The sequence below is a fragment of the Cotesia typhae genome, unplaced genomic scaffold, assembly GCF_013202065.1.
Source record: "Cotesia typhae breed Kobodo isofemale line unplaced genomic scaffold, CoteBio_Ctyphae scaffold_13, whole genome shotgun sequence".
Classification (NCBI taxonomy): domain Eukaryota; kingdom Metazoa; phylum Arthropoda; class Insecta; order Hymenoptera; family Braconidae; genus Cotesia; species Cotesia typhae.
Genome location: NW_027423774.1, coordinates 8,067,932 through 8,082,119, shown reverse-complemented (window position 1 = coordinate 8,082,119; position 14,188 = coordinate 8,067,932). Strand labels below are relative to the sequence as shown.

At 33.6% G+C, this 14,188-nt stretch overlaps 1 protein-coding gene across 2 annotated transcripts in view; it reads left to right on the top strand.

Moving 5' to 3' along the window:
* Positions 1–14,188, top strand: part of Rhogap100f (Rho GTPase activating protein at 100F) — a 116,807-nt gene that overhangs the window by 16,637 nt on the left and 85,982 nt on the right. For both annotated transcript variants that reach the window (XM_074255129.1, XM_074255130.1), the window contains exons 6-8: positions 4,160–4,318; positions 7,818–8,047; positions 8,127–8,385. In XM_074255129.1, the coding sequence (XP_074111230.1) occupies positions 4,160–4,318; positions 7,818–8,047; positions 8,127–8,385 (648 nt within the window). The remainder of the gene's footprint in view (positions 1–4,159; positions 4,319–7,817; positions 8,048–8,126; positions 8,386–14,188) is intronic.

The following is a 14,188-nucleotide window of genomic DNA, read 5'->3' as shown; positions in this document are numbered from 1 at the left end:
AATTTGAAAAATAAGAAAGAAAAATATTTCAACTTGTTAGCCAAGACTGCAGCATGCATATTCCATTTCATGTGTGAATCGAAATGTAACCTAAGGTATTTACAAGATTCAACCATTTTTAGTTCTCTGTTATCGATACTGAGTTGAAATTTACATGGTATACTATCTTCATAACTACCAAAAGTTATGAAGGTTGATTTATCTATATTTAAAGATAGTTGATTTACCCTCAGCCACATTTCAATTCTCTTTAGCCAATAAGTTAATGTATTAAGGACTTCGTCCCAAGATTTGTCAACACATAATATTGCTGTATCATCAGCGTATAAAACTAAAGCATTCTCAGGTAGAACTTTAAAAATATCGTTGATATATAAGATAAACAGTAAAGGTCCAAGTATAGTTCCTTGGGGGACACCAACCTTAACCTAACTAGATTTGCTAGTAGTATTATTTATTTTAACACACTGTGACCTATTTGTTAAATAATGCTCTAAAAGTTGGTGAGGAATACCTCTAATTCCATATCTCCAAAGTTTATCCAATAGTATCTTATGGTTGATAGTATCAAAAGCCTTGGCTAAATCCAAAAATACTAATACTGTGGGGTAATTATTATCAATGTTATCATAAATAAAGTTTGATGTGAAAACAAGAGCATCATTAGTACCTCTATCTTTCATGAATCCAAATTGATTTTTTGAGATTAATTTATTTGAAATACAGAATTCATATAATCTATTATAGATAATTTTCTCAAAAATTTTAGCTAGGTTAGAGATTAGCGATATTGGCATATAATTAGATGTAATGTTTTTATTTTCCAGATTTAAATACTGGTATTATTTCGGTTTTTTTTAGAGCAGTTAGCCACGTAGCATTATTTATACACTTATTTAGAATATATTCAAGTGGCGAACTAATATCATAAACTAGACACTTAAGAACATGGGTATTAATACCATCAATTCCACCTTCCTTGTCCTTCATGTCAAGTATAATTTTTTCTATTTCTATGTGACTAGTAGGTACAAGAAAAATATTATTTCTATCTAAATTCCAAATATTATAAAGCATTTCTTTAGTTTTACACAACACAATAAGAAGACCCTTAGTGATCCAATCGCTACGTGGTTTCTTATTAGATTTATTTTTAATAATTTTACAGGTAGAGTCACTAATTAATTTTTGAATTTTAGATATAAAGTCAGAGATAAATGTTAAAAATGATTTAAACTTCTGACAATTGTCAAAAAATCCAAAGTATAGTTTTGAGGATTATTTGAAATATGTCCCACCAATCACATGTGACTGGTGGGACTCTGGCTTATAGTCAATCCATCATAGAATTCAGTTAAGGTACTAAAATTTACAGCTTTGTTTCTCTCAGTGATTTTCAGTTAAATGATTATTTTTTTTTGAACTTACATAATTACTAATTTGGCGATTTTTCTCGCAAGTTATTCTGTTACGTGAATGTGAAACGCTTCACGTAATAATTGCCGTAACTCCTATTCTTTCCCGCTTCACGAAATTATTTAATTTTAAAAGTGTGGAACACTTCACGATTTCGCGTGTTATCCTTATTTATAAATCTTCTCCTATTCTCACTTTATTTCTCATAAATTTTTCGGAGTACATATATATTTCCCATTCTCCTAAGATTCATAACTCGATGAAAACAGGATAAAAAACGGACGAGTTTTAAGAACAAATTTATTTTATGTTCTCCATTAATTAACATCCAAGTTTATCCCGATCGTGTTGTCAGCATGTTTAATTCATTATTTGTGTTCTTTTATTATTAATTTTATTTATCCTAAATAATTAATAGTTGAATATATAAACAATAATGTTTCTAAGGTTAGAATAATATAAAACTCTTAATAAACAATTTCATGTGCCTATTTTGTATTTGTCCCACCAGTTACAAATGCCTGTCCCACCAGTCATAATAAAAAATTTTTTTTTAATTGTTACTACACAGGTAATCAGTCTAATTCTTCATAATATTGAATATTTGTAGGATAAATTTTGTATTAAGAGGGAAGTATTTTTTAAAGGCTTAGTGGTCTAACTGAAATTCGATTTTAAGTATACCGCGGTAAGAAAGAAGGATTTTTCAATGTCCCACCAGTCACACTCAGTCAAACGATAATAACGAGAAATTCAAAAAGTAATCGAAGCTTTTGACAAAATGATATTGTTAATTAGTTAGTATTCTATATTATAAGATACATTTTACCATAGTACAAATTTCAGTCACATAATTGTAGCTTATAATTGATGGAATTCCAGAGTGAAATGTCCCACCAGTCACTCTGGAATGCCCCATAAGATAGATACACATAATAAAATTGAATTGAATGAAAAATATAAAGAATTTTTATTTATCATAGAACAGATTAAATTTTTTGACCCGGGATAATTTTCGTATCATTTTGAGCTCTCCGAGTTCAAAAGTCTTGTGGAAGTTAAATAAAACACTATATTTTGGATTTTCAAACCGTAATAACCTTTGAATCAATGAACCAATTTTTACGCGGTTGGCGGCATTCGATGCAGTTTTTTTAGCCTCATAAATAATCTTCGTTTAGATCCATCTAACTCGAAATTTCAAAGTAATTCCAAAAAAACACTTTTTTCGGTTTTCTTTCGTGAACGATAACTCACGAATGACTCAACCGTTTTTTGACTGGCTTGGTGTCGATCGACGTGGTTTTTAAATATTAAGAGCTGATTAGTTTTTAAAATCGATTGGTCTAGCCGTTTAAAAGTTATTCAAAAAAAAAAAAACCACTTTTGAAAATATTTTTAAATTTCCGCTAAGAAAATTGTTTTTTGACACTTTATAAATAGTAGACTTGAATGGAGTGTAACTTTATTTTTTTACACGTTTAAATAATTTACATATCTTAAATTCAGGAGAATTTGAGTATTCTTTCATAAGTTTATGCGTTGCTCCCAAATGGACCGAACAACAATCTCATTTTTTTGTTTTTGCATGTAGTTTTGGAAAAAATACGAAAAAATAATTCAATGCTTCTTTTAATTTTTGTTTAACATTAGTGGAAAATAATCAAATCTTATCGATTATTGTTACTTTTAATTTTTGTTTTTATTTAACTTCGTTCAAGAAATTTTAACTTCATTCAAGAAATTTTCAGTCTTCCTTAAGATTTTCTTGATTTAAGAAAATTTACGCTTGACTCAAGACTTTTTTTCTTTCTGTGTAGATCCCCATGAAAATCACTTAGTCCAAACTAATGAACATTATTAAATTCTGATTAATTAAATAATCGTCGATTAAACGATAAAATCAATAAATAAAAAGGAGAAGCAACCGAGTATTATAGGTAAACCGCGGTCCACTTCTTTCCCACAGAGTAATAATTGATACCTTGACGAATAAAACGATGATCTAACTCACTAATTGAGGATGAAGTCCTAATTGTAGTTGGCTTTCTTCGTCTCGTCACTACTCCGGGGATCGGTCTTTCTTGATTTTCCGTGGCACTTTCTTTGGCGGTCACACTACTTCTCCCTTTTTCACTGCACGGCTCACCTATAATAACCCAAAACTACCCCCTCCTATTCTCCCTTTAGGCCCGAAGATCGAGACGCGCCAGTGCTATGTCGAATAATTATCGATATCCGGCGACTTATTGATTTAGGGTAATTTTACCCTGCTACAGTCTTCTCCCCGTATAACAGATTGAAAAAATAAAATTTTGTTCATACGGTATCATTACAGTTTAGCCAGATCGTGGGTAAAAAGTTTTTCTTTCCTAGACGAAATAGCACGAAATAGCACAAAATAGCCATAATTCATAGCTAAATTTGTCATAGACAAATTTGGGATAATACGGGATAAAGGGAGAAGGGGGGACCTTACTCAGTAGGAATTTTTCAGTAACTGAAAAAATAATAATTCGTAATGCTGAGTGGGAATACTTTTTACCCATAATCTGGCTGCACTGTATCATTATCTTAGGATTCTTGATTTTTCGGTAAATGCGGTAATGGTTTGTCAAAAAATCGTCTGCGTACTTAGCTACGAATAAATGCCGGTGACATTTTTTATATAATGCGGTATACTTTTCTAGTTTTTGGCAACAATGGCATGAATTAGAAATCATGTTCAATTTAATATTTTCAGGACTCCAAACATCTTGTACACTTTGTAGAAATAATAAAGAGGCCAGGTCAAACGTTGGGCTTGTATATACGTGAAGGAAATGGGATTGATCGAAATGATGGTGTTTTTATCTCTCGAATAGCAATGGAGTCAGCGGTTTACAACAGCGGTTGTTTGAAGGTAATTATAACTTACTAAATACCAATCAAAATGTGACGAATTTAGCTGACGCATTACATCAGTCGATATGATTTTTGAGATGTAACAGAATATATAATTTTTATTTTCGTTTACATAACTGACCCGAGTCGAAATTCGAGTCCTGTTTCAACCGTAATTTTTTCACATTTCAATTTTCGGTTAAAACAGACTTGGTGCCGTATTGATAGCTCATTTAAACTGAGGCCTAGTTTCACCGTAACTAGTGGAGTTTTGTCCCATTCTACCCTGCTTACGGTCAAACCAGGCTTGAAATAATAAAAAATAATAATTAATTAAATTTCAAATTTATTGGGGATCCGGGTTCAAATCCAATTGAAATCCCATTTGCTTATTTATTTTTTTTTTTTTATATTAATCACTGCAATAATAATTATTACTCAGAACGATAATTATTATTGTTATAAACAATGAGTAGTAATAGTAGTATTATTGTTGTAAAAATCGTTTATGAACACAAATAAAATATAAATTAATTTTTTAAAAAAAAAAAAAAAAAAAAAAAAAAAAAAATTGTATATTACACCCCTAGAGAAGAAAAGTAAGAAATGTCTCAGAGCACATGCAATTGTTGGCCGAGGCGAAGCCGAGGTTAACGAACATGTGATACGAGGCTTTCTTATTTACTTCCCGAGGAGTTTATACTATTGTTTTCCCCGACGAAGGCGTAAAGCGGAAACTTCGTTTAGCGCAGCGGGGCTAAAGTTCACGCTTTACGCCCGGAGGGGAAAAAAATGAACAATTTCCCAAATTCGGCAGAGTAATTTTTTACGAACAGGGATTATTTACTGTCCAGTCTTTATAGAATAAGAAATACGGAGATAGGGAGGACAGGATTACTTATGTCAAATTAACCTAATACACTTCGGAAATAAAGATGTAAATAAAAATCGCTTTGCCCTCATCGAGAACCGAACTCGGGACTTATTACTCGCCAGACTTAGACGCTACTCGCATCGCTATACGGCCGACTGGTTAGTCGAATCTCAGTAGTTTTATAAACTTTTTAAATGACGCGTTTTCAAATGACTAAGCCCTGAGTGCATTTTGCCCGATAGGGCCAACGCATACAGAAAAATACGACGGGGCCAGATATGGGCTACGTTTGGCGCAATGCTGTCTTTCTCTGGCCCATGCTTGTAAGCCTGCTTTGGCCCAGCCTTAGTAGAAGTCTGGAGTGATAATAGGGTGCCAAGCTTGATTGCCACGAATGGCCCAAGTATGATAACCAAGACTGGCCCAAGATTGTTAACCAAGACTGGCCCAAGTTTTTAAGCCAAAGCAAGCCCAGGCTTATTCGCCACTGTAGTATTTACTAAAAGAACTAGATTATAAAATCTATTTAGAATTTAATTGTTTAATGTTAAACCAAATTAGTATTAAGAACCCAATTTCGAATAAATTGAATTCTCTGATATAAAATAGTAAAATTCTACGAAACGGTTAAATTATTTTGTATAAAATGAGTAGTTGTTGGTTGAAAAGATACAAAAAAAATTTTTTAACTGTCATTAATTTATTTTAACTTTAATGTAGAGCTAACGCAAAGTGAGACGACTTAACTCTTAATTTAGACCTAACTTTCGCTAATTATAGGAATAGAGTGAAAATCGCATTTATCCTAACCGAGATTCGAACCAGATCCGCGCGCTTGCCAGACCGATCACTAACCCCTTCGCCGTACGACCAATAAGTTAATGCACATCTCATCATTCTTATAAGCTAAATCTGTATGGTCACGGAGTATGACGGTGTATTATTTATATAATTTATGTTATTTAATATTGAGTTTGATGAAAATTATCTATTTTTTACAAACCTTTATTAATTAAAAAATTAGGAAAACGGTTGACCCTAAAGGCTATCTCTGCAACTTCCCGCTAATTCCATTAATACATGACCGTTTTTTTTGAGTTCTTCGAGCTCAAAAATACGATATGTATGTTATTTTGAGCTCTTCAAGCTCAAAAAGATACCTTTTCCGTACTTTTGCGCTCTTTGAGCTTAAAAGTCTGATAGAAGTTTCATAGAACACTATTTTTTGGATTTTTAAGCCGCAATAACTTTTGAATGAATGAAACGATTTTTACGCGGTAGGCGGCATTCTACGCAGTTTTTTAGGCCTCATGAGGCATTTCTAAGTTTTCATTGGTCAAACTAGATATTCCAGAGTAACTCCGAAAAAACTTCTTTTTCGGTTTTCTTTCGTTCACGATGTCTCTCGAGCGAATCAACCGATTTTAACTGAATTGGCGGCGATCGACATGTTTTTTCAAGGTTGAGAGCCGATTAGTTTTTGGAATCGGTCGGTTAAGCCGTTTAAAAGTTATTCTAAAAAAACCACTTGTGAAAAATTTTTTTTTCCTATTTTTTTTGAGATTTCTCCAAATTTCTCAAAATCTACCCGTTCGAATCGGTTCAAATTTTATTCAAAATCTAAGTTTGGCTAAGCTCTTTCGAATGGCGCCAACTGCGATGAAATCGGTCAAGCCGTTCAAACGTTATGAGAGGTTTACATACGGCCGTACACACCCACGCACACACACACACACACACACGCGCGCGCGCGCGCGCGCATCCATGGAAACTCGATTTTCGAAAAACGGGGTTAAACCAATAACTTCCCGATTTTTGAAAATCTTCGATTTTTTTAGCCATTTATTGCCAGAGACGCAAGAACATGTATTATTGCAAAAATTATAATGATATCATCAGTGATCAAATTTTTTGAAAAGCGTTTGCGCGATCCGCTTCTTAAACGTTCACCACATCATCACCACAGTGATGACGAGCCATGTTGCTCATTGTAGGTGTCAGCTGAGCAACTTTGCGACGTAACGCGGTGATTTCGCTGGATTCAATGACTGGAACTTCTGGCGTCCAGGTTACTGTGAAAGTCACTTAATCATGCAATTAGCGATATTGATAAGATAAGCATCACTGACCGCTTTCAACAAACCTAGATCTCGTTATGCATGTGTGATATCAATTACGTTTTGGCAATTAAATCGTCAATGTCTGAACTAACGATTTCAAATGTAAATGTTAAGCGAGCGTATGATCTCAAAATTGCTACTTGTCGAAAAGTTAAACGACACGAGCTTCCTTGGATTTCAAGAAGCATTTTATCAGCCCGCCCTTGAAATTGGCATATGGTATATCTGTTTAGCGCTGGAATATAACCGTTTTAACGTATTTATAAAAAAAATTAAATGAGCGAAATTATATATATGTATATATACATCGAAATTTTCTAGAATAGGATTTTTTGGAGGAATAAACCATTTGGTCAAATTCAGTAAAATCGCTTACATTTTGTAGGTTATCATAAGCATTATTCTTATTTAAAGATTAATTTTGTCCTTCTATAGAAGTAATTCTCTCCATTAATTAAAAACACTTAATAATATGCCTATCTTTTAGCTAGGGATAAAATATTCATCAATATCAAATTTTTTAGGTTGGAGATGAGATTTTAGCTGTTAATCTTGTAGATGTGACGCACATGAGCTTAGATGATGTAGTAATTATAATGTCAATACCAAGAAGATTAGTTTTGGCAACACGACATGGACCTCATCAAACAATTGCTCAAACTCGTCAAAATGAGCACAGACCTCCACCCGTTGTAGTAATCAAACGAGAACTTAATGAGGATGAAAGTGATCATATAACGAGTAACCATATGAGGTAAATTTACAATTCAATATTCAGTTCTGTAAATTAATCAATAGTTTATTTTATTAAAGAAATAACTTATGATAAATAGAGACAATAACAGACGCAGAGGTGATGGAAGGGAAATGCTTCCATCTCGATCAAGACTGGGTCTCAATGGTTTAGAGTCGAATCAGGACATTAATAGTAGCAATGGTGATCTCTACTACAATTCAAGGCCTGAAGGACATTGGTCATATCAGCCTCCGCCACCTCCAATCATAACACATCAACCAAAACCTTCTACAACTCAACATTTTCAGCCGTATGAACGAGGTTATCCAAAAACTTTGGAAAGTTTAGCTGAAAAAGTAAGTTCAATTTCTATTTCACAAAAACAATTATATATAAGTCATAAATAATTTTACATGAATCATAAATATTTCTAATGTATAATGATATTTATTTTTTTATTTGAGCCAATTCGCATTACTAATTAACCTTACTTTCCTCTAAAGAAGTATTTAATGCATGAATCATTTTGACATTACTTAAATGACATGTTCTTAATTAGACCGTTTAAATACTTGCATCATTCAAATAACTGAATTAATATTGAAAATTGTCTAAAAAATGTTAAAGTTTCATCATATAAGAAAGTTTCTCCATGATTTTTTCATTCTTATGTACTCAACAAACTATTGAGACTTTGACAAAGGAAATCAAAATCAACAAACACTTATACATATGGGTCATTCCATGTCGAATTGACAAATAGTTGGAATCGACCCCTTTCGATTTGGATAAATTTTGATCAGAAGTTTTTTTTATCATATAACGAAGTTCTGCCAAAGGAAAAAAAAACAAAAATTTTTTTCCAAAAGATATGCAAATTCAAAATTTTGCAATTTTTCTAGTTTTTCAATTTTGTTTTTGTAATATCTCGAACGCTATTATAGATACAGGAATGGATTTTTGTTTGTTTGAAGAGGGACACTAAGGGTTCTTGAAAAAAAAATATTTTGGAAAAAAATTTTGAAAATTACTAAATTTGTCAAATTTTTAATTTTTAAAAATCGTTAAAAATGAAGTTCGCAGTTGAAATTTTATCTCAATTTTTTTCGTTAAATACCTTGTACTAATCTCAAAAGATCCTGAAACTTTCAGAAGAGTGTTTTTCTTTTTTTCAAAAATATGAAATTTTGAATTTCCAAAAAAAAATTTTTTTCGTTTTTTGAAACATTCGATAAAGGTAAAGTTATGCAGATACATAGTATTGTAATTTTAATCATTAAAAAATGAGATGCATGATGTGGAAATATTAAATATTAAATTAATTTCATTTTTTTTTTATTTTTTGGACATTATCTTAAAGTCATTCTAAACGTATAAAATAATTCGTTAATTAATGATTCGAAAATGACTATTAATTAATTAATTTATTCGAAAACAATCATTTAATTTTAACGAATATGTTTTAAAATTCAATAAATATTTATTTGGGCGGAAAGTATATTTATTAATAAATTATTAGTATTTATTAATACACTTCTCACAAAAATTAAGGGAGCAGAAAAAAAATCCAAATTTTTGGGGGATTTTCAACAGGCTGTAACTTATACAAAAATGGTCGTACAGCAAAAAAAAAAGCAAATTGTAGCTCTAAGTGTTTTGTTTTTGGATCTGAGTTTGAAAATTTTTTTTTTTAAATATTTTTCGAGTAATTATAAGAAAACCACCGAAAAAAAAATTTTCGAAATTTTTTTGGTTTTTTTTTTTAATCTACGGACGTGGAAAAAATTTTTTCGACTCAACCTCCATATGGACCGGATAGCTTGTTTATTCAGATTTAATTTCGTTTTTTTAAAATCTCGATACGAGCATTTCTCGCTGAGATATCGATGTTTGAATGGAAAAAGATCATTTTGTCTTTGATTACCAATATCTCAGCAACCAATGATTGCACAGAAATTTTGAGGTTGGTTTTAAAAACTTGAATAAATTCTCTACAAGGATTGGCAGTTGAATTTTGAAAAAAAAATTTTTTTTCAATCAGTACATGAATTTGAAAAAGCATCCAAAAAAGGGCTTTTTGTCGTTTTTTGGAAAATCAAGCGCCCAATCAAAAATATTGCGGAAACCACTGACGTTAAGTGTGCCTCTTACTGTTCAATATACCCACAAAAACCCTACAAAGTTTCAATTCAATCCAGCCAACCGTTTTTTTTCCCACTTGATCGAATTTTTGACAAAATTAAAGGAGCAAGAATTTCGCTCTGAAAATGTCATAATTTTTATCAAAAATGAAAAAAAATTTTTTTTTCATTTTTCTCTCAATTCTGTATTAGTGACTTGAAAAATTTAAGGAAAAAAAAAAAAAAAAATCGAAAATTTTTGAGAAAAAAAAATTTTTTTTAAATTTTTTTTTCAATTGGCCCAAATCAAAAAAAAATGTAGCGACTCACTTTCTCACCGATTTTACTCTTCCGCACTTTAAGTTTCCTAGTCACAAATTAATTGAATAAATTAAAAGTTGATACCCCCAAGGCAAGTCGAATATTCGTTCTACGAATATTGGGACAATAATTTTTTCGTGCGAATTCCAACAGTGTTAGTTTTTATTCCAACTTTAGTTTTCTTTTTATTTTTTTTCATAATGCCTAGGCGGCATTTATCCGCGCCACAAGTCGCTCAGATAGTGACTCTAGTGGAAGAAGGGTACAATTACCGACAAGTCGGGGATCGTATGGACGTTAGTTCATCTGTCGTATCTCGCGCATACAATCGGTATTTGGAAACCGGTGGTTATCAACGACGAGTTGGCCAAGGTCGTCGTCGCGCAACAAATCCTCGTGATGACCGAGCGATCGTTCGGCGCGTTCGTCAAGAACCTTTCGTTCCTGCGAACGTTGTCGCCCGAAATTTTCCGAACCGTCGACAACAACAACAACAACAGCAACAACAACGACGACGACGACAACAACAACCGCGGAACATTTCAGTTCAAACGGTTCGAAATCGTCTCCGTGAGACTGGAGTGCGATTAAGAAGTGCCGCCCGAGTACCGATGTTATCACCCATACATTGCCGAAACCGTCTGGCTTACGCTCGTCAACATGTTCATTGGACCGTAAGGCAATGGAACAATGTTTTGTTTTCTGATGAGTGTCGGGTATGCCTGTTTAGAAATGACCGAAGACCCCGAGTTTGGCGCCGTCAGGGAGAGCGTTTTTCACGTAACTTCACTCGACCGGTAGCTGCTTACAACGGAGGGTCGGTGATGGTTTGGGGAGAAGTTTCGAGATTTTCACGAACTCCTCTGGTAATCGTCCACGAAAATCTAAACGCTACGCGTTACATTAATCAGATCTTACGACTTGTTGTCTTGCCTCTACGGCAGCAAACTAGAGGTTTTATTTTTATGCAAGACAATGCCCGGCCTCACACAGCAAACGTCACCCGTCGGTTTTTCCAAAGACACGACATAACGTTGTTAAGGCATCCAGCGGTAAGCACTGATCTTAACCCTATCGAGCACGTCTGGGATATCCTGAAGCGCCGATTGCGCCAGAATTATCCCAATTTACGAACGTTAGCTCGTAACGAAAATTTTTTTCATTTTTGATAAAAATTATGACATTTTCAGAGCGAAATTCTTGCTCCTTTAATTTTTTCAAAAATTCGATCAAGTGGGAAAAAAAAAACGGTTGGCTGGATTGAATTGAAACTTTGTAGGGTTTTTGTGGGTATATTGAACAGTAAGAGGCACACTTAACGTCAGTGGTTTCCGCAATATTTTTGATTGGGCGCTTGATTTTCCAAAAAACGACAAAAAGCCCTTTTTTGGATGCTTTTTCAAATTCATGTACTGATTGAAAAAAAATTTTTTTTTCAAAATTCAACTGCCAATCCTTGTAGAGAATTTATTCAAGTTTTTAAAACCAACCTCAAAATTTCTGTGCAATCATTGGTTGCTGAGATATTGGTAATCAAAGACAAAATGATCTTTTTCCATTCAAACATCGATATCTCAGCGAGAAATGCTCGTATCGAGATTTTAAAAAACGAAATTAAATCTAAATAAACAAGCTATCCGGTCCATATGGAGGTTGAGTCGAAAAATTTTTCCACGTCCGTAGATTAAAAAAAAAAACCAAAAAAATTTCGAAAATTTTTTTTTCGGTGGTTTTCTTATAATTACTCGAAAAATATTTAAAAAAAAAAATTTTCAAACTCAGATCCAAAAACAAAACACTTAGAGCTACAATTTGCTTTTTTTTTTGCTGTACGACCATTTTTGTATAAGTTACAGCCTGTTGAAAATCCCCCAAAAATTTGGATTTTTTTTCTGCTCCCTTAATTTTTGTGAGAAGTGTAGTTAACAAATTTTTTGTCAACAGTTAATAAGTATTTTGTTGAGTGAATGTATTTTGCTTGCAATGTCATGATATGAAGATTATTTATAGATAAAAATTATTTTCATAAATCATTTTCATTAATTATATAACATTATAATAACGTTTATTGTAAAATACCAAAATCTATCACAGCTCATAATTATCTTTTATATTTTTAAATATTAATAATGATAATAATGATAATAATAGTAAGAGTCTTTATTTGCCCTTCAAGGGATACAAATAGAGGACCCCCTTCCACTTGACAATAATTTTACAAATAATCTTACAGCTACTTAATATCTTGGATAATTACAAAAAATTTTACATCTAAAATTCACTTAGGCGGGCAAAAAGAAAACATCTAATTATCAAGAAAAAGCACCGCTTCACTCCTCGACACTCATTCATCCATCCTTCACATTCATACCAAAAGACCTCCGTTTCCGTTGCCAACACTAAACATTACTCCTCGCGAATCCCTACCTTAACTCTAATTGGCCTTTACCTCCTAAAAGTTGTCCTCTCATCTCCTGCCATCTTTTCTCTACTCCCCACCCAGAACAAATTTCCCATACATGGTCCCACGTCTCCAGCTCCGCCCCACATACATTGCAGAGCCTGTTTATATTTTCTTCCCAGTACCTATATCCTTTCAGACAATCCCTTAATCTAAACCTAGCGATCCTACCCCATCTATCATCCCCCAGTCTTTTTTCAAGTACTCTGGTAGCCAAGGTCCTTTAATGAACTTATACCTCCTATTATTTTTTGAGTCTCTAATTTTTTCTCCCCTCTCTCTTTCTTGTTTGGCCTTTTCAACCTTTCTCAATTCCTCCTCTTTGATTCGTCCGTCTTCCCACCTTCTTTTCACTTCCACAAAGTTCATCCCTCTATCTTCATGAAAATCTTTTCTTTACGCTTCCCAACCAACCAACCCCTTCCTGATTTTATTTTCTTTCTCATTTTCAACCTACATCTCCCTACAATTAACCCACCTCTTCCCTCCTCTATTCTCTTTTCATAACTCCAAGCCCTCTTACCCACTATACCTTCCAAGCGCTCTCTCTGCAGTTCCTCCCTCACCAGATACCCCGTCACTCTCCTTGATACCCCTAGTATACATCTTAGATACCTCTCCTGTACTTTTTCCATCTCCTCCCTACCTTTCCACCCTCAAATTTCTACTCTGTGACTCATCACCGACCAAATCAATCTGTCGAATATCCACACTCTACTATCCCAGTCGTTACCAAACTTCCTTTTACCTATTCCCCAAATCTACTCTAGGATCCTCGCTCCCTTCGCCACACTTTCCTTCACATGACCACTTTGCTCACCGTTAGACTTTATGACGTACCTTAGGTATTTATATCGACTAACTTCCTCGATCGCCCTACCATTCCAATTCCACTGCACCCTTTTCTTTCTGCCACCCCCTTTTCTACGCCTTATGATCTTTGTCTTTCTTACATTCACCTCTAACCTCTTTTTTTCGACAAATCTTTTCAACGTCCTTATCATACTCCTTGTTTCATCTTCCTCTTTAGCTAATAACAGCACGTCATCCACATAAACTAACGAGAATACCTTCTTCCCGCCCGGTAATTCCACATCTCCCCACCTTCCTTTTTCTAGCTCCTCATCCAAATCAGCAAAGAAAAGTACGAAGAAAAGCGGACTTAGCGGGCAGCCCTATCTCACCCCTATCGTTATCCAGAATCTTTCTCCCAACTCCTTCCCGACTCTCACTCAACCACATAACATCGAGAAATAT